This window comes from Microcebus murinus, chromosome 8, assembly GCF_040939455.1.
Source record: "Microcebus murinus isolate Inina chromosome 8, M.murinus_Inina_mat1.0, whole genome shotgun sequence".
Taxonomy (NCBI): domain Eukaryota; kingdom Metazoa; phylum Chordata; class Mammalia; order Primates; family Cheirogaleidae; genus Microcebus; species Microcebus murinus.
In genome coordinates, this window is record NC_134111.1 from 62,564,521 (window position 1) to 62,585,273 (window position 20,753).

At 34.3% G+C, this 20,753-nt stretch overlaps 1 protein-coding gene across 2 annotated transcripts in view; it reads left to right on the plus strand.

Annotated features, from left to right (window-relative positions):
* Nucleotides 1-20,753, plus strand: part of ITGAV (integrin subunit alpha V) — an 89,980-nt gene that overhangs the window by 24,611 nt on the left and 44,616 nt on the right. For both annotated transcript variants that reach the window (XM_012779480.3, XM_012779481.2), the window contains exons 3-6: nt 10,502-10,593; nt 13,344-13,458; nt 18,589-18,650; nt 20,600-20,645. In XM_012779480.3, coding sequence (XP_012634934.1) covers nt 10,502-10,593; nt 13,344-13,458; nt 18,589-18,650; nt 20,600-20,645 — 315 coding nt within the window. The remainder of the gene's footprint in view (nt 1-10,501; nt 10,594-13,343; nt 13,459-18,588; nt 18,651-20,599; nt 20,646-20,753) is intronic.

Genomic DNA, 20,753 nt, shown 5'->3' on the forward strand with positions numbered 1-20,753 from the left:
GGGATGCTTGCTACTATAGCATAATGCAGCCTAAACTGAATAATATGTATAGGGAAATTAAAACTATATTAAAATTAAATTAAACTATATTAAAAAATTAAATGAAATTAAAACTATATTATCAATAATCAGTTGTGGTAAAATGGTTATCGAAACCCTTTTCTATTCTGCATGTCAATTTGATCTTCCTTTAGGTTTCTTGTTCTGGTTCATTGAGTATCTGAGTGACTGACTAGAGTATCACTGCTTATGTTAAAAATAGCCCCTGATTGGTAAATTGCATTTGGACTGTGAGAAACTATAGTAGACTAAGTACCTGATAGAGATGTCGTGGCTTTAAGGTTCCCTGCATACAGTAACTCTTGTAACTGGCATGTCCTCTGTGGAGACTCTGGAAGCTTTGGCTATGAACTTGTTGCAAGAGATACCATTTCTATGGGGCAAAGGCTTTGCAGCCAGGGTAGCTCTTGTGCCTACCAGATCTTGTTTCCTTGTGTCTTGGCTGTCATCTGGTGGGGCAAAGAGACGTTCCAGACAGCTGTGTGAACTGCTGTACAGGAAAGTTCATGTAAGGGACTTTTACAGAGAGTATGTCTGGTCCTGTCCTGCTGGCAAGCTGTGGTCCTGTTCTACATCCTTCTAAATAGACTGGTGCTCATGCCTTTGGTAGTTTTGTGAGTCTGAAAGTTTAGTTGAGGCTTAAAAAGTTCCAGATGGTTGTTGCATCAACATTTGAAGTTTGTAACTATATGAAGTACTCTAAGCTCAGTTGTTTGACTGTCTGTTTCTCCTCTTTGAAAAAACAGAATAGTAATTATATTCTTTCCTGCAAAAAGAGCAAAACTCAGCTAGCTCCAGAATCACAATAACATTTTTAGAGGAAGGTGCTTTATGGAGACACTATAAATGCTTGGCATTAAATAATATATTGTAAAATGGTCCTTTCCTCTCCCCCTTCTTTTAGGTCAGCTTCTGACATATTGGGGGTAGTCTCAGTGCACTAAGTACAGTTCTTTTTCTTCATTAAACTGAAATTTACATTGATTTTTTTTCCTGTTTGTTTTCCTGACTAGGTTATAAGCTCTCCAGAAACAGGGAACAAATGTATTTCCACTCACCATTGTATGCCAGTATATAGAGAAATGCTGGGCATATGGTGGGTTGCAAATGTATGTATTGCATGCAAATGTTGGGTTCTTCATGAAAAGCAATAGAAATAGACTCTGGCTAAATTTTATTTATTTATTTATTTATTTATTTATTTATTTATTTATTTATTAATTAATTAATGACAGAGTCTCACTTTGTTGCCCAGGCTAGAGTGAGTGCCGTGGCATCAGCCTGGCTCACAGCAACCTCAAACTCCTGGGCTCAAGCGATCCTTCTGCCTCAGCCTCCTGAGTAGCTGGGACTACAGGCATGTGCCACCATGCCTGGCTAATTTTTTCTATGTATATTAGTTGGCCAATTAATTTCTTTGTATTTATAGTAGAGACGGGGTCTCGCTTTTGCTTAGGTTGGTTTTGAACTCCTGAGCTCGAACAATCTGCCCACCTCGGCCTCCCAGAGTGCTAGGATTACAGGCGTGAGCCACCGTGCCCGGCCGCCTCTGGCTAAATTTAGCAGAACAGGATTTATTAAAAGGATACTAGTAACTTAACAATTTTCTGCAAAATGGACAGGAACTAAGAGAAGCTAACAAAGGAGCCACTAATGCTAGATTTTGTTGCTACTGGAACTGCCATTCCTGAGTATGGAACACTGTGAGAGTAATTTCTTACCCATTTGCTAGAGATTCAAAGCTATTGTAGTAGTGTCCGATTGGCTAAGTCTAAGTCTCACTTATGAAAGACTGGGAAAACTTGTCTTGTCTCACACAACTAAGATCAGAGCCTGTAGAGGGGACTAAAAACTTAAGGTCCTACAAAAGAAGAACAAGAAGATACCTTTTTTCTTTTTGGTTAGAAAGGTAAGAGAAAACATTTTTTGCAAATATACTATTTATCTGTTAGGTTAATTAATAATTCATGGACTAATTTTACTTTGTGTTTACCAAAGTGATATCTGGATATTAGATAGTGTATAATTTATTAGAAGGCCATTTAACTGTGTGTCATATGCATTAAGACATGCACCAGTAGCTACAGAAGACAGTCTGGATTTTGGTTTTATTATAAGATAGCATAACTCTAAGTCTCTTAGCTTTTAAAGAATAAAGATGGACACTTTTGATGTGCTTTCCTTCCTATGCCACAGCATGATTTGGGTGGTGTGGGGGATATGGGAGAGGCTTTCAAAAATATGTTTGAAAGACCAGTGTAAATCTATTTTACTTAAGCTATGAACAGTAGACACAAATAGATTTATACCAAAATAAAGGGAGGCATAACTGGAAAGTATCTAACATTGCCTGAGCACTTTGGAGAAGGATTCCTAGATTAGTTGGTGACACTTGAGCTAGCTAATGAAAACTGAAGTGAAATTCACTAGATTTGAAAAAGGGTTCCAGGTGGAGGAAAACAGGATGTGCATACTTAGTAAGAGATGTTAATGAATGAAAATCAAATAATTCCATGTGACCTACATGTATTCATATGTTGACATAAGGTTTATATGTGTGTGGTAGGGATGTTGAGAGCATAATTAGAAATGAAGCTGGAAATAAGCTGAGGAAGGATATGAATGAGTTTTAAAAACATATTCTAAACTAGCAGCCTAACCAAGTAAATTAATCATTAAGGCCTAGTGCATATAGAGTATTATATTAAGATAGAGTTCAGTGTGGAGATCTTGGATCCTTGGTTTCTTGTCATGCTAAGTAGATTCGACGTGAAAATTACAGAGAAACTAACACTTTCAGTACTTACTCTGTTAATTTTCCAAGTCATTTTTTGGTAGAATTATACAAGTTACAGGAAATAATGAATATTATCATATGGATATCTTCAAAATGTTGTAGACATACCTTTTAAAAAGATGGGTTTCTGTGATGACAATTTAGTAGAAAGTTCAATCCAATATCGAGACTATTCATGTAACAAGCTAGGGACAGTCTGTTATGGCAGTTTTGTCTTCATGTGGCTTTAATTTCCTGTGGCTGCTGTTATAAGTCACCATAAACTTGGTGGCTTAAAACAACAAATAGCACAAATTTGTTACCTTTAGTTCCGGAGATCAGAAGTCCAAAATGATATCACTGGGCTAAAATCAAAATGTTGGCAGTGCTGCATTTCTTCTGGAGGCTCTAAGGGGAGAAATTGTCTTTACCAGCTTCAGGAGGACACTGGCATTCCTTGGCTTGTGGCCACTTCCTCCATCTTCAAAGCCAGCAATGGCTGCTGGAGTCTTTCTCATGCTGTGTCACTCAGTCATTGACTCTTCTACCACTCTTGTGTTTACGGGGGTCTGCCCAGATAATCCAGAATAATAAATATCCCCATTTCAAAGTCCTTAATTTGATCACATCTGCAAAATCCTTTTTGCCTTGTAAAGTAACCTATTCATATGTAAAGTTATGGGAATTAGGACTTGGTTATCTCAGAGGCCATTATTCTATCTACCAGTGCCCTGTTGTATATTTTGTTAATTGATGTTGGTCATCCTGCAGGCTACTGCCAGGCAACAACTGTGCTTATATAAGTAAGCATTATTCTCTCTCTTGTTCTTTTTCCACTGGCAGCTGTGGTTATGAGGAATGCAAACTGGATTTAGAAACTGGCTGGGATTCAGGCTCTGATTCTTAGTAGGTGTGACCTCGTGCAGGTGACTGAAGTTTGTCATCCTCAGTTTTCCCATTATCAAATAAGCTACCTCATTACCATAATACCTACCTCTCAGGATTGTCATATAGATCAAATGAGATAATGTCTGTGAAGGTACTTTGTAAACAAGGAAGCACTATACAAGTGAAGAAAGGATTGTTTATATCCCGCCTGTACTAAAACTGTGGAAAAGTGAATAATTATGGAATAGGAAAGAAATAAAGATAATTGTGGATTTTCTTAAATGGATTATATCCTGGTTTACATTTTAATCTCTGTTATTGTGACAGTTGGGAAAAAACCCTCCTTGCAACATGTTTTCCTTTTCCAGGGAAACAGATGCGACTAACAGAGTGATCATAGCCCAATTTTCTCAATAATATGTCTTTTTTTAAAAAGATAGACTGCCAGTCTGCATAGAGAAAGGAGAACTTTTATCACCTGGCTCAGAAAAGTCTTTTTGCATAGAAATATAGGCTTACCTGCATGCTTGTTAAATGTATTCTTAAGAAAAAAAAGAACCTCCTACCTTTATGTTCCAAATACAGTAAATATGGTAGGTGTCACCCCTTGCTAGAGAAGGTCAGAAGTCAGATTACTCTCCTTCCCACCCAAACGGCTTGGTGGAACACTTAACCACTTGTTCCCAGAGGGTTTGGCATTAGGCTGTGGGCAAACCCTGGTCATGCCAATTCTCTGGTCAAGAAAAATCCTGTGGAGTATTTTCTGGGTATTACTAGGCTTTGTGTTTAATAGAGAATATAGATGCTTTCTGGCCTGTGTGCCACACAGTTTTCATCTCATTGCAATTAGAACATTCAGACTCTAGAATAACCTTCTTTAAGTTTTGCTTCCTTGTCTTGGTGAATATTCTGTCTTCCAGAGTTCTGTTTAGATATTTCTATAGTTGCAATGGTCCTGTAAATTAAAAAGTTAAAAACAAAAATAGCCCCATTTCCTTGTTAGTAGAAAATAAATTTATATTAAGGAATTTTTTTTTAATGAAAATGTTCTCCTGATATAGTCTGTCAGCCTCTGGTACAGAGTTATACAAATAGAGACTTAGTATGAACCTTAGAAATCATTTAGTTCAATTGCTTTATTACTAATTGACTAACCATCATGCAATTAGTATTTTAATGTTTTCACTGTTTTACTGACACAAAATTCACATGATCTTTTAAAGTTCATTCTCTTCCCTGCTCACTTTGATTTGACTCATGCCCATTCTAAGACTTAACATTGGATTGGCTTTTTTTCTTTTTAATCTCCAGTAAAGAGTTTTTGTTTTAAAATGTTAGATGCTTTCAGGATCATTTCCTTCTCATCAACAGGAGGAAACAAATCAGCATTGATAAAACAGTGGGTGTTTTCAAAAGGCCTGTATTCTTTGAGCTGGGCTCTAGCACAACTATTGGAATTGCTCATAAAAGGAGAGGGAGGTTTTGATTCTCTCTTCACTGTGGTAGCAATAATAAATAAATACCAATCCCAGTGAAATGAGCTTCATCCTGTTTTCTTCTGGATCTACTTTGCTGAGTTTTGTTTATTTTTAGAAAACAGTGGTATTTTATTTTATATAAAAGATGTTTCTGGATAGTTCTATGTAAATTAATAGCACTTTCTCATATTTGTGGGTTATGAGTCAGAACTTTATATATAAATAATTAATTTTTCAGTAGTCTGTGACTGCATACACTTTGGCTTTTGGGATCTTTGTCTCTCGCCATTTTAAGTCAATGCATATTAGCTTCTAGAGACACATAAAGACACTTTGGAAGTTTATAAAGTAAATTGTCCCTTCATTAATGTACTAGTACTAATATCTTACCACTGCTATATTGTCTGTCAGTTTCTTGAATAAATTAAGAAACTGCATTGTCTTGCTAAATCAAAGAAATCATTAACTTCCATTTTGGTCTTCAGTAATATCTAAGATTTTGATTTTTTAAAAATTTATTCTACAGTAATAGTTTGATTCTAGGACATGGAATAGAGGGTCCCAGGAAAGTTAATGCTTAAAAAATGCTAGGAAGAGCTTACTTAATTGAAATGTTCTTGAATTTTATGAACTAAAATTCTGTTATGAGATGAAAATGTTAACATTGAGTTAATTAAGAGGGATGTGGGAGCTCCTAACTAAGCTTTTATATATGAAGATGAATGGATACTTATTCACACTACTTTTTTTTAAACCTTCTAAAACATTCTGTAAATAATGCATATCCATTGATGAAAATGTGAGAAAACAGAGAGGCAAAAAGAAAATAAAAATCACCCAAATCCCACCACCCAGGAAGCCCTAGGATTTATATTTGTACCTGTGTGTACTTGTATATGTACCTTGTGGCCTGTGTATATACCATTTGTGTGCATGTGTATGTATGTATGTGTATAAATACATAAAATAATAATTTACCTCAATCCTATCTCCTATTGTGTTGGGCATTTTGTTATTTTACTATTATCATGGAATTTTGAACATGCTTATTAGTTCTAGTTCATATTTAAAAATTTTGAGGGGGTTAATTTCTAAAAATAAAATTTAGAAGTCAAAGGAATGTCTGTTTTCAGGACTTTGGATACATATTTGCCATAAAGGAACCTATTGATACAAGCAATCTTTGAACCAAATTTAATGCTATCTTTCTTAGTCTGACAAGTGAAACATACATCTTATTTTAATTTGCATTTCTATCATTTTTGCTGAAGTTGAGTCATTTTTCATATGCTTACTAGGTCATTCTGGGCTTTTTGTTTTGTATTAACTATAATATGTTAATTCCTGGTCTATTACTCTTCTAACACATCTGTTTATTTTTAATTAATTTTGAAAAATAGCTTTATAATATACATAAATTTCTGTTCATTATTGTAGCTACATTTCCACCAGATAAGCTTGCCATTTTTAAAACAGGTTTATAGAGAGATAATTTACCATAACATTTCACCTGTTTTAAGTGTACAATTCAATAAATGTTATTATATTTATAGTTTGATAGTAATTTATAGAATTACTGCAATCTCATTCCAGAACATTTACATCGCTCTAAAAAGAAACCTCACAGCTATCATTAGCCATATGTGCCTCCTAAGCCACCATTAATCTATGTTCTGTCTCTCTATATTTCCTTTTTTGGATATTTTATATAAATAAAATTATGCAACATATGGCCATCCATGTTGTAGCATTTATCAGTGCTACTACACTCCTTTTTATTGATAAATAGTATTCCATTGAATGGTTAAACAGTTTGTCTATATATTCACCAGTAGATGCACATTGGGGTTGTTTCTACTTTTTGACTGTTATGAATACTGCTATTATGAACATTTATGTACAAGTCTTTGTGTGAACAAATGTTTTTATTTCTCTTGAATAGATACCTAGGAGTGGAACTGCTGGGTCATATGGCAATCTATGTTTCAATTTTTTAAAAACTGCTGAACTATTTTCTAAAGTGGCTGTACCATTTTAAATTTCCATTAGCAATATACGAGAGTTTAAGTTTCTCTATATCTTTATAGGTGCTAGTTTTTTGTCTTTTTTATAATAGCCATCCTAGTGACTGTGAAGTCATGAATAAATATATATTTATTTACATATATAATTTTGTTTTCCTTTTTTTTTTTTTTTGAGATAGAGTCTCACTCTGTTGCCTGGACTAGAGTGCTGTGGCATCAGCTTAGCTCACAGCAACCTCAAACTCCTGGGCTCAAGCAATCCTCCTGCCTTAGCCTCCCTAGTAGCTGGGACTACAGGCATGTGCCACCATGCTCAGCCAAATTTTTCTACATATTTTAGTTGGCTAATTAATTTTTTTTTATTTTTAGTAGAGACAGGGTCTTGCTCTTGCTCAGTGTGGTTTTGAACTCCTGACCTTGAGTGATCCTCCTGTCTTGGCCTCCCAGAGTGCTAGGATTACAGGTGTGAGCCACCACGCCTGGCCTGTTTTCTTTTTTTTTAAGACACAGGGCCTTACTCTTTTATCCAGGCTGGAGTACTGCAGCCTCAAACTCCCAGGCTCAAGCAACCCTCTTGCCTCAGCCTCCTGAGTAACTGGTACTATAGGTGCATGCTATCATGCTCTGCTAATTTTTAAAACATTTTTGTAGAGATGGGGTCTCTCTATATTGCCCAGGCTGATCTTGAACTCCTGGCCTCAGTCAGTCCTCCCACTTCAGCCTCTTAAAGTACAGGGATTACAGGAGTGAGCCACTGCACAAGGCCTGAAGTCATTTTTTATTATAACTTTGATTTGGACTTACCTGATGACTAATATGTTGAGCATCTTTTCTTGTGCTTATTGGCCATTGTATCTCCTTTGGAGAAATGTTTTTCTCATAACTCTTTACATATTCCTCTACCATTCCTTCACAATAATTGCTTATTCCTATGACTGTCTCTTATGTTAGACAAATATTTTTTTAAAAGGCAGTCTATCATTTCATTATGAGTTAGGGTCATGAATGGACAATTACAGCTGAATTCTCAGATAGGGTTTGAATCCAAAATGGAAGGAATAAAGTTTTCCAGGCAAGAGGGCCTTGGGTAAAAAGGTGTATGGATAGGAATGAGCATGACTTGTTTAAAAGAGACTGGAAACTAACAATCAGGGAACTTTACTGATTAAAATAAGTATCTCTTAGAGTCTTAATAGGAGATTTTATCCGTCAGAATAAAATATGGTATTATATATCATATTATAGAGGGTTTATCACCTTAATTTAACAAGGAACCTCTGTCTCAGATGCCAATGATATGCTTTGCTGAGATTCTTGTGTATATTGGAGAAGAAAGCAGATGTGGCTTTGATGGAATATGTAGGTGTCTTAAATTAAAATAGAAATATTTTAAAATTTGAAACTGAAGGACATGTAGGAATTGATGAAATAAACTATTGTATGACTCTATAATGGGGTACAATACAGTAATGAAAATAATAATTGTAGGTCTACATTTATTGACATATCATTAGAGGGAAAAGGTATATATATATATATATATATATATAATTTTAATGTTATCTTAAATAGTTACTTAAAACATCTATTTTACATAGAAAAAAGGATATGAATATATTCATGAAGCAGGCCTTACGGATAGATACCAAAATGTTAGCAGAGGTCATTTCTTTTTCCTTTTTTTTTTTTTTTTTTGAGACAAAGTCTCACTCTGTTGCCCAGGCTAGAGTGGTGTGGTATCAGCCTAGCTCATAGCAACCTCAAACTCCTGGGCTCAGGCAATCTTCCTGCCTCAGCCTCCTGAGTTGCTAGGACTACAGGCATTTGCCACCATACCTGGCTAATTTTTTCTATATATTTTTAGTTGTTCAGCTAATTTCTTTCTATAGTTTTAGTAGAGACAGGTTCTCGCTCCTGCTCAGGCTGGTTTCTAACTCCTGACCTTGAGCGATCCTCCCGCCTTGGCCTCCCAGAGTGCTAGGATTACAGGTGTGAGCCACCGTGCCTGGCCAGGGTCATTTCTTTATGGTAGGGTTGCTGTGTTTAGATTCATATAGCTTTATTTTATGTTTTATAATGAGTAAGACTTTTATAATTAGAGTAAATACAATAAAGGGTTGAAATAAAAAAGAAACAAAAGGTATCCTCTTACTAGTCTCGTAGTACATACAGTGTGTACTTATTGTTTGCTGTTTTTAAAAATTACTTTGAAACTTTTCAGACCTATAGAAAATTTGAAACACTAATAGAGTGAACAATACACCATTCACTTAGCTTCACTTAGTGCTGCAGACATTGCGAAAATGTAGTCTGAAATATTTCAGCATGTATCACCTAAAAATTAGGACATTCCCTTGCATAAACCATAATATGATCATCATGCATTAGAAATGCATCATTATTATGATACTGTTATCTAATATACAGTCATAGTCAAGTTTCTACAATTACCCTAATAAAGTCCTTTGTAACTTTAAAAAAATGTTGAGATACAAGATTCAATCAAAGATTCCATCTGCGTTCGGTTGCTATGCCTCATTGGTCTCTTTAAATCAAGAACAACTTTCTATTACTGTCTATCATGATATTAACATTTTTGAGGAATATATCCTGGGTGTCTTATAGTCAGGAATACCTGTGTTGCCAAGAATGTAGTGATTTGGGTCTGTCCCATTGGTTTATTTTGACACTGAAGGTTTTAGACAATGGGCATAATTTTCTCAGTAGTGGGGTTAATAAAAATAAATGTTTGAATGTAGTGTGCCAAATCTAACTCTTTTTTCTTCTGGCGAAATCATGTCTCCATTCCTCACTCTTAAAATGTCATTGGCATGCATCTTTTGTCTTTTATTACCAGTGTTATACAAAAGTGTTTCATAGTCTTTAATTTTCATAAGTATCTTTATGTCACAGAAAGAACTTCTGGGAATATGATTAGGCAATCAAATATTTGTTGTATAATTAATTATCAACAATTTAGCTATGGGAAAATTTCATTTAGAAATGCTTTTTCACATCTGTATTATGATAATTAATGGGATTAATAACAACCCTGAGACACTTCTAAGTCATTGTGTATTCTGTTTTTCTGATTAGTTGAAAGTCTCTAATGTATATGAGATAAATAGAATATAAGAATATAGTATTTGATTAACCAATGTAGTATTTGGTTAATCAAAGATATACTATTTCCCAACCTGGCTGGATAGAAATAAACTCTGTTATACTAAGAACAATATGTTTTGTTTCTTACCCTTTACAATATTAATTTTTAGGCAATAGAGATTATGCCAAGGATGATCCATTGGAGTTTAAATCCCACCAGTGGTTTGGAGCATCGGTGAGGTCAAAACAGGATAAAATTTTGGTAAGTCTTTTGGATCTTTACCTACATGTCAGTTCATGTGGAAACACAGGAAGTTTTATGTTTTCAAGCTGATAGTAAAATTCAGTGTGCTCAAGGGTGCAGGGCATAACAAACTAAGATAGCTCTGATCAAGGGCCACCCCATCTAAGGAGGCCATCTGTCTCATCCTTCTCAGACTGGGCTTTAGTACCTTTCCTCTTTAAAATACAACTAACAACTGTCCCTGTACCTCATTTTCCTCCCTTCTACTGCTCTAGTCCTCTGCTCCTCCCCTCAAACACTTTTTGAAAATGTTTTCTATATTAACCATCTCCACTTCACTTCATATTCTTTTCCCAGCCACTCCAGTTAAGCATAGGTAAGCCAAGGCCAAGGTCACCATGGACTTTCAAGTTTCTGAAATCCACAAGTATTGTTGTTTTATTTTTATTTACATATATATTTATTTTTTTATTCATCTCAGTGAATCCATGCTGTTTTATTTTTCCCCCTCATATTTATTTCTTGCCCTCTCAGCATCATTTGGAATGGTCATTCAGCCTCCCTTTTTAAAAAGTACTTTTGTTCCCTGTTCTGTGACACTATACTTCCCTGGTTTTTCTTTTATCTTGCTGGATGCTCCTTTGCAATCTCCTTTAATGGCTCCTCTTCTGCTCAATTTCTAAGTATTAATATTAGGATGTCCTTGAGCACTATTTTGGGCCCCTTTGTTTTCTCTAACTACATCTTTTACCTAGGGGCTCCTATCCTGCCCCATGTCTGTAAGTACAATCTGTATGTCTATATCGCTAGCTCTTAATTCTCCCTGGATCCTTAAATGTGTATTTCCAAACTACCTATTTGATATTTCCATTTGGATATCTAATAGATTACTCAAAGTGAACATGGCCAAAAGAGGACTCTTGTTACCCTCTGTCAAACAATAAAAACAAAAAAATAACTCAAATCTTCCTTAACTGATTAGCAGGCATGGCTCTCCATCCTGTCTACCAGAGTTAGCCCTGTCAATTCTGCCTCCAAAATATATCCCAAACCTGTCTATAGAACTCCATCTCCATTATTTCTTCCCTACATCAAGCCGCCGTCATTACTCACATGAGCCAACGCGATGGCTTTTCTCATCTCTCTGCTTCCTCTCTTGGCCCAACTACAATAAATTCTCCACAGAGGGACCAGAATGAACCCAGAATGTTTTATCTTCTTCTTTTTTTTGAGACAGTGTCTCGCTTTGTTTCCCAGGCTAGAGTGAGTGCCATGGCATCAGCCTAGCTCACAGCAACCTCAAACTCCTGGGCTCAAGCAATCCTTCTGCCTCAGCTTCCCGAATAGCTGGGACTACAGGCATGCGCCACCATGCCCAGCTAATTTTTTCTATATATATTATTTGGCCAATTAATTTCTTTCTATTTTTATAGTAGAGAGGGGGTTCTCGCTGTTGCTCAGGCTGGTTTCGAACTCCTGACCTCGAGCAATCCGCCCGCCTTGGCCTCCCAGAGTGCTAGGATTACAGGCGTGAGCCACCGCGTCCAGCCTTATCTTCTTGATTAAAACAGTCAAGTGGCTCTCCATCACTCTTTGAATAAATATCAGAAGCTTATCCTGGCTTATGAGCATGTCCATAATCAGGTCACTGGCTGTCTCTTTGGCACCATCTCACTCCATCTTACATGCTTCAGCCACACCAGTCTTTTTATTTCTATCATATACCAAATCATTTCAATTAGCACCTTAGTGTTTGTGTTCCCTCTGTTTGTATTAGTTGTCTTGTTGGATTTCACTTGGCTAGTCCTTTAGATTGTTCTTTAGATTTCAGCTTTACTTTCATTTCCTCAGAGAGCCCTTACCTATTTTAATTACTTACATAGTATTTATTATTGTCTTTATTTTTTCATCTGATTATGAAAACTAAACTTGTTTAGGAGGTGAAGTATCTGCAGGACTTTAAAGGATGTGTTACATTTTATTGTAGCAATTAAAGGTGAAGGATGGGGTTGAGAGTGGCAGTTTTCTAGGCAGAAAAAGGTGCAAAGCAGCAGAAGTAAGCAGGAGGAGCAAATCATCCCCTCCGGAGCATCAAGGACAGTGTAAAGTAACAAGATTACCTACTTTCACCCTTTTCAGGGTCAGTGTAAAATAACTCAGCATTGATGTCTGCAGTGCTTATGTTAGCACTTTGCTTCAATAAGTATCATAGAAAATCCTTTGAACTTTTTTTCTAGTAAATTAAGTTGTTACACATTTGGTAGATTACTATGCTATTTAAACACCCGTTATTCTACTCCTTCTACATGGTATTAAAATCTAGAACTCTGAAAACAAAAAGATCATAGTTTATTTGGAAGGTAAATAAAATAAGCACTGCAAATTCTTTTACTGTCATCTTAATTATTTGCTATATAATATAGGGGTATATTCTACATTCGTGAATGTTATTTAGTTCAAAAGTTAATTGTTCTGTGACATTCAGCTTAGCATATAACATCAAGAAATATGCTACTTGAAGAAATAATTTTGCTAAGTATTTTGGGAAAAAAATGAGCTACAAATATGGCCTTCAGAACAATGTGAGAAAAATACTTCATTCAAAATTCTTATCTACTACTGCAATAAGGAATTTAAAGTATATAATAGGTTTGATTAATTTTTATTAATGCTTAAAAAAGGATGTTATATTCTGAGATAGTATAGATCATGTGAAACACTAATTTTTCATATAATTTTTATGTCATGGACTAAACCTTTCATTTTAGGCCTGTGCCCCCTTGTACCACTGGAGGACTGAGATGAAACAGGAGAGAGAGCCTGTTGGAACATGCTTCCTTCAAGATGGAGCAAAGACTGTTGAGTATGCTCCATGCAGATCAAGTATGTATAGGAAGTCATACCAGCTTTTAAGAAGAGGGATGGGAAGCCTCATTTATTAAAAATGTGTGTGTGTATGTGTGTGACTGAGTGGGGGGGGGAGAGAAAGAGAGAGAATATGTAGACCTATTGTGATGTTGATGAGAACAAAATGAAAGCAATCCTACTAATGTAAAAAATTTACAAATGTGAAGTAAATAGATTTACCTTTTCTCCTTAAGCACTCATTTTTATCTTCATCTTCCTTGGTTAATAATAATTAATACCTGATTTTGGAAACCTATGTTTTTAATCACTATTAGTCAAAAGATCTCAGTTGAGCTTTTCTAACAGACAAGAAGTGGGCCCTTACTACTACTACAGGTCATGGTTCAGTAGGTCTAGGTGAGGCCTGGGTACCTGCATTTTTAACAAGCTCCACAAGATAATTCTGATGCACACCAAAGTTTAGGAACCACTGCTTTATGTTAATGATGATACTAAAGATAAAAATAAAAATTATGTCTTAAAGAGCTAGAGTTTTTATAGGAAGGTGAACATTGAATTCAAGAGTCTTGAGTCTAAATTTCTCTGCTCTGAATGAGAATTTCTTTGTGTCAAGCACTTTTTTCCAAACTCCATACATTCTTTTCCCCTTGGAGATTCTAATCCTTTTGCATTCTTACCCTCTGTTGAATTGACCACAACTCCAGATCTTCCTTATACCAGCCAGATTATTGAAATGCAGTGTAGTGTTTATACCTGTTGGACTTTTCAAGCCATTACTTTTATGCTCCACTAGTCACCAAGTAGTTTAGTAGGAAGAATTAGTAACAAAAGCACAAGATACAATACTCTGTGTTCTCATTTTCCATGTTAGGTGACATGTGACACCAGGAACTACTGTGGCCTCAAAATTCTGAGTAGTTGAACCTCTGGGTTCACACATTATTTCATTAAATACTTAATTTTTTAGCCCACCACCTTGATCCTATCTGTTGTTAGTGGGAAGCAAACATTGAAAGAATGATACCTACTTAGGTCCACATTGTGTATCAGGATATAGTAAAAATTAGGTCGGAAAGTGTACTCTGAACAGGATGGGGGAAGTTGGCGGCTTTATCCTCAGTGCTTGGGTGCCGTCTGTGTTGCTACCTTTATGTTGGCATTTTTGGTCACAGTCTTGTCATCTTTGGTGGTGTGTAGAAAACCACCTGAATTTGTGGTTTTTAATTTCTGAATTTATATTTTTAATTTTTATATTGCAAAAATGTTCCTATTGTGAGAAGATAATTTTATATATATGAAGAATGAGCTAACCCCTTGTGTGCCAGGTTTGTAACTTACTAGTTATATGATGTATACATACAAAAATTACCCTTATTCTCATTTGATAGATGCGGGAACTGAGATTGTGACAGTTGAAGCAATTTTTTTTCAACATCTTACAGTATCAAGTGGTCAGAGGAGGATTTGAACCCAGGCCTATCTATTCCAAAGGAACCTTTTCCCTGCATTACTAACAATAGAAAATGCTCCCATCTCAATTGTTTCTGCATTAAGCACAAGCTCTTCTACAAAGAATACATCATACTTTCATGAGTGTAGGTTTGGATAACTCCTGATGTGTAAGAGCACATGGAAACCTCCTAAAAACATGCATTCTGATGATGGTCTTTTGTATATCTCTCACATTATGCTCTTATTTATTTGGTTTAGGCACAGAAATTATGAAGTCATTTAAAACCATATCCAAATCAGGTCAGCAAACGGTGGCCTGTGGACTTGTTTTTGTAAATAAAGTTTTATTGGAACACAGCCATACCTATTTGTTTACCTCTTTAATGGGAAAGTTGAGTTATGAGAGTTGAGTACTTGCCACACTATTTGGGCCTTAAGCCTAAAATATTGACTATATGGCCCTCTAGGGAAAATGTTTGCTAACCCTGATCTAAATAATAAAACCTCAAATCTTAGAAAGAACTCAGAGAACAACTTCAAAAAACAAAAGACAAAATGAATGCCTTTCTTCCTAAGAGGCTTGACCTTCAGAAACCCTTGATTATTGTATATGTTTTTTGATTCAACCTTTGAAATCTTAAGCTTTCTTAGCCTTTAATTATAAGGGGCAACCTGTCCAGAGAAAACTGAGGAGTGGGAGTCTGGTTATATTCTCACATTGTGCTAACAATCTACTTATAGCTGTGGGTAATTCACTTAACCACTCTGGACCTTTGTTTCATTATTGGTAAAACACTAATTCACATAAAAAACTTCAGAGGTACAAATTTACTATTTTGTATATTTCTCAGACTTCAGTAAATTATGCTACCCAACTATTGATTTTATAAGATGATGCTAGTTTTGTAGGGGCCTGCATTGGTAACTTCTTGATAATTTTGCTTGTCTTGGTGATGGTAGTTTGTGGGTTGTTTTTTGTTTTTTTCTTTTTGGTGTGTTTGGTTGGTTGGTTTTGTTTTTACCGTGACCTATGTGGATACCCTAGAAAAGGAACTTTACTGTCTCACCAACTTACCTTATTACTGATTACATTTGCTTTTGGCTTTTTATAACTGCATCTATGACCATTTTTGGTATTATGCAATGGGCCAGATATTCTTCTGTTACAAAAGTGTCTGAACCACAAATCATATGATGTATAATAAAAACCCTTTTAACTCCATACTCAGACTGAATCTTTTGTGCCTTCTGTCTACTTTCTGTTAATATTATTTGGACATAGATTTTCTTAGTTATGATTTCTAGTTGGCTTTTCCTTTCCCCTTTTCATTGCGTAGGGAATGATAAATATTAATACACTGTTGATTTGAGATAATGTAGTGAAATGGTATAGACAGGCATGGGTTCAGGTCTGTACTCTCTTTCTAGCTGGTTGACCATGGTCAAGTTACTTACTTTCCCTAAGCATCAGTTTCCTTATCTATACAAATTGTGAATAATAATAATGTCTCTCATAGGATTTCTATAAATATTTAAAAAGATAATGCCACTAGGCTTAGTGGCTCATGCCTATAATCCTAGTGCTTTAGGAGGCGGAGGTGAGAGGATTGCCTGAGGCCAGGAGTTCAAGACCAGCTTATGCAATATAGCAAGACTCTGTCTATAAAAGTAAATAAGATTAAAAAAATAATGCCACATAAAATAAATACCTAGGTGTGGTGATATGCACCTGTAGTGCTGGCTACTAGGGAGGCTGAGGCAGGAGGATTGCTTGAGCCCAGGAGTTCAAGTCTGCAGTGAACTATAATTATGTCACTACACACCAGCCTGGGTGACAGAGTGAGACCATGTCTTTATTTATTTATTTAAATAATTACTTACATACAATTTATTTATTTAAATAAATTACTTAATTTTTTAAAATGCCACATAAAATGCTTTAGCACCTGGCTCACAGTAAGGGCTTAATAAACACTAGCTGATCTTACCGTCAGAATCAATAATATGACTATTTATAATATCATTGCCAGACTTAGCAAATAGGAGAAGTATTAATCATCTGTATAAATACATGTCATAGCCTTCACTGGAATAGGTTATATTCAACATGAAAGTCTTTCAATTGACAGAAACACTCAGTTTAATATGTACCTGTTAAGAACATTTTAAGGGACAGTCATGTTTTTTAGCTGGATGTTCTGGGAATCCAAATAAAGCAGAGAATTATATAGTATGCTAATCAAAAAAGGATGTCTTTATAAATAGCCTGAAATACTTCCCCAGATGCAACTTGAATAAGGGAAATAAATCACTGCCTTGAGGTTAGAGCAGAATTCCTTCTTATGATTCACTAGATGCTGGAAACCCCAACCCCACATTTTCTCCCTCCCTCTTGGTTAAAAAAATTTACATTGGTATAGCATTACACTCTTGAGGCTATTTTCTAAAAAAAAAAAAACAAAAAAAGATTTAAATTTAGATATTAAGTGCGTAATGTTGGGGCAGTTTCCGGGTTTTAAAAACGGCTTAAAAATTTTTGATGGGATTTGCCAAAAATTCCTGGAAGTTTTTCCTTATGACTGAAAATAAATATTTTTGGTTCCTATATTTGGGTAGCAAATACAGTAATACTATAACTTTTCATATATTTGTGGCATGGCTTACAAGAATTTTTTCATAACTGAAGGATAGAGTTTTTTATTATTCCTTATTATCCTCAAAATAAAACAAAGGGAGAGTCTTGAGATTCATCTTTGCCTCTGTTCTAGGTATAGTTTTGCTTATGATTAAAGTTAATTTAGATTAATTGGCTCATTGTTCCGAATAATTTTTGTGAGAACTACACAAAGGGGGTCACTTCAGAAGAGCAAAACTATTGAGTCTACTAGGGTTGGAAAATACTTGAAAGTGTCATGTTTAAAGATGTTCATTTTAATTAGACCCCAGCACTAAAAATGTTGTGAAGATTGTATCATATTTTGCTCCTCATAGAACATTAAGTTCTGGCCTTGCCATTTCCCCCAAATTCTGAACTGTATTATTTATAGTTTTTTATTTTTGTTGTTGGCCATAAAATATAGGTATAGGAAATGTATGCATTAAGAATGTATGTATCTCTTTTCTATTATTCATGATAACTTAGAGAAATCCTACCAACAATAGGATAATAGAGGAATTTCAGATTGGAGTTTTTAACTTACAGATCACAACTCATTAGTGTTTTATGAAATCAGTGTAGTGGGTCATAACTAGTAATTTTTTAAAAAATGGAATGAAATAAAATTGAAAATATCAGAATGTATTATATATAATAATAGTAATAATGTTTTGTGAAATTTTGTTTAAGTTATATATTTTATACATACATACCATGTACGTTGGGTTATGATATAAATTATAGTCTTGTGGGTTGTGGCTAAAAAAAAAAAAGATTTGAAATCTACCATTTTAGTTGGTCTTTTTGTTCCCTGGTGTCTGGCCCAGGTACTTTAATATCTCTGTTTCCATATCTGAGGAAATGATGCTGATGAACATGCATACTAACTTTTTTAGAATGTGATAATAATTGATTGACCACTCCGAGAAACTAGTACATTATTTTAAGATTATAGTGATATCAGATTTTATCATGTTTTGTTTTGTGTTATTTGTTTGTTTTTGGGTTTGTGTATATTTCCAATCTTTTTATTTTAGAAAATATTGATGCTGATGGACAGGGATTTTGTCAAGGAGGATTCAGCATTGATTTTACTAAAGTAAGTTCTCATTTAAGACTGAATGAGATTCAGATCTATCTTACTGACTAAACTATGATTGAAAATAAACTGGTAAATATTTCAGCTTCATTATAACTATTGTTTAATGAAAACATCTAATAAAATAACCCATTTAATTTGACATTCTTTGTCTTATATTATTCCCTCCCTAGTAAATATTGCCTATTTGAAATAGGGAAACATCATACTGAGAGTGGAGGAAATTAAAGAATTTCCTCAGTAAATGATAAGTAACTGTTATATTATGACTTAATATTAAATTTCCAGTTACATGAATTGGTAGAATATTATAGTTTTCTATTGTCAACTGAAGTTATTTGTTTTATAAAAGCTGTTAATGGGAACTTTATTATAGAATTAGAGTTTAGTTACATAAAAGCTGAGAAACACCCATGTTTGCCTCCTATTATGTGCCTGCAGGCACCAAGTGAAGCTGAAGCTATTTAATAATTGTAAGAAATCTCAAATACAGGCCTCTATGAATTTTTATCTAAACTAATATGCTCTTTGGAGTTTATAGTTTTTACCTATTTTTCTAAAATAAGAATTCCATTTATATTTTCAAAGGTAAATTTTCTTAAGTATTTTTCTTTATATACTTTTCTTTGTATATTTATTTATTCATTTGTGGGACATATGGACATTTTGAATAAAACAAATTGAAAATGTTAATTCCTTCTAGAGAAGTCTTAAAAATATATTGTTCGATTAAAAGTAGAATTTCCTTAGAAAGCTTATTATGGCTTTCTTAGAAATGTGAGCAAAGAGGAGTGCCTTAAATTTATGAAAACAACTGAAACTAAAAATCATGTGATGTGGAAAAATTAATAAAGCATTTTATTATTTTTTAAAAATTTTTGTTTTACCTTTATTTTGCTAGACTAGGTACTAATAATTATAGTTAACTCTCTTTACTAGGTAATTGATTTTTAATTCACTCAACTTCATAGTACATTAGTCATAATTCAAAATTTAAGGAAGCCACATAGAGATAAAGTATATTAATAAATATTAGGTTTAAACTTGCATGACAGATTTCTAAATCAGTGGAAGAAAAGTGTGTGTACATGTTTTCTATACTTATGCCTAAACAGTTGTCACCCCAGAAGTAATCTCATATTGTGGAAGTCATTTCTAAACTGTTGACTTTCTTAAACCCATTTCTGGGAAAATGGTGTTATTTTAAGGTAGACAACTTAGAAGTATTTTTTTTACATAGCCAATGCAGGAGATTGTGAAAGCTTGAAATGGCTGTATGGACATTTACAGGGGAAAAATTTTTTCTTACCTCCAGCAAGAAGGAATTTCCAAAATATTGTGCTGAAACACAAAATACCTTGAATTAGACAGTTTCAGTTTGTTATGGACATACGAAATGCTAGTCAAGCATAATTTGGATGTATAATCCACCCTGACAGTTTTACTCTCTAACTTCACTCTTGTTTAGATCTATCTGTAAGACATTAAAAATAATTTTCCTTTAGTATAAAATCTTCCATGATTATTAGAAAGAAATTTTGCATTATATAGTTACAAATCAAATATACAAAATTAAGAAGTGACTTTTTTTATTGTAACCCGGTAATACTTTGCGCTAGTACAACATTCTGGATATATGAAACAGCCAAGATCCACGGAAAAAAATATGTTTTTGTATTCTCATATATTAATGTATTGTAACTTTTAACAAATTTTATTTTAGTAAAGGTATAATGGAGACCACTGAAACTGAGTTAGATGAATTTGAGATCTGTGATTATATTTGCTTTAATATATGCGTATGTGTATATATCTAGTGTATAGATATGTAAATATATACTATGTATAACATATACATATATATCTCCTTTATGTTTATTACCTTGATTTCTGTTCTTAAAGCTACTTGTTTTTAAGTATATATCTTTTTGTTGTTTGGTTCCTTCTAGGCTGACAGAGTACTTCTTGGGGGTCCTGGTAGCTTTTATTGGCAAGGTAGGTTAATAGTTTTAAATTACTCAATATTGACTATATGTTTCTGATTCACCTGGTTTATCTTATGCCAATGACATTTTTCAAATTATTTTAAAGAAGAAAATGGAA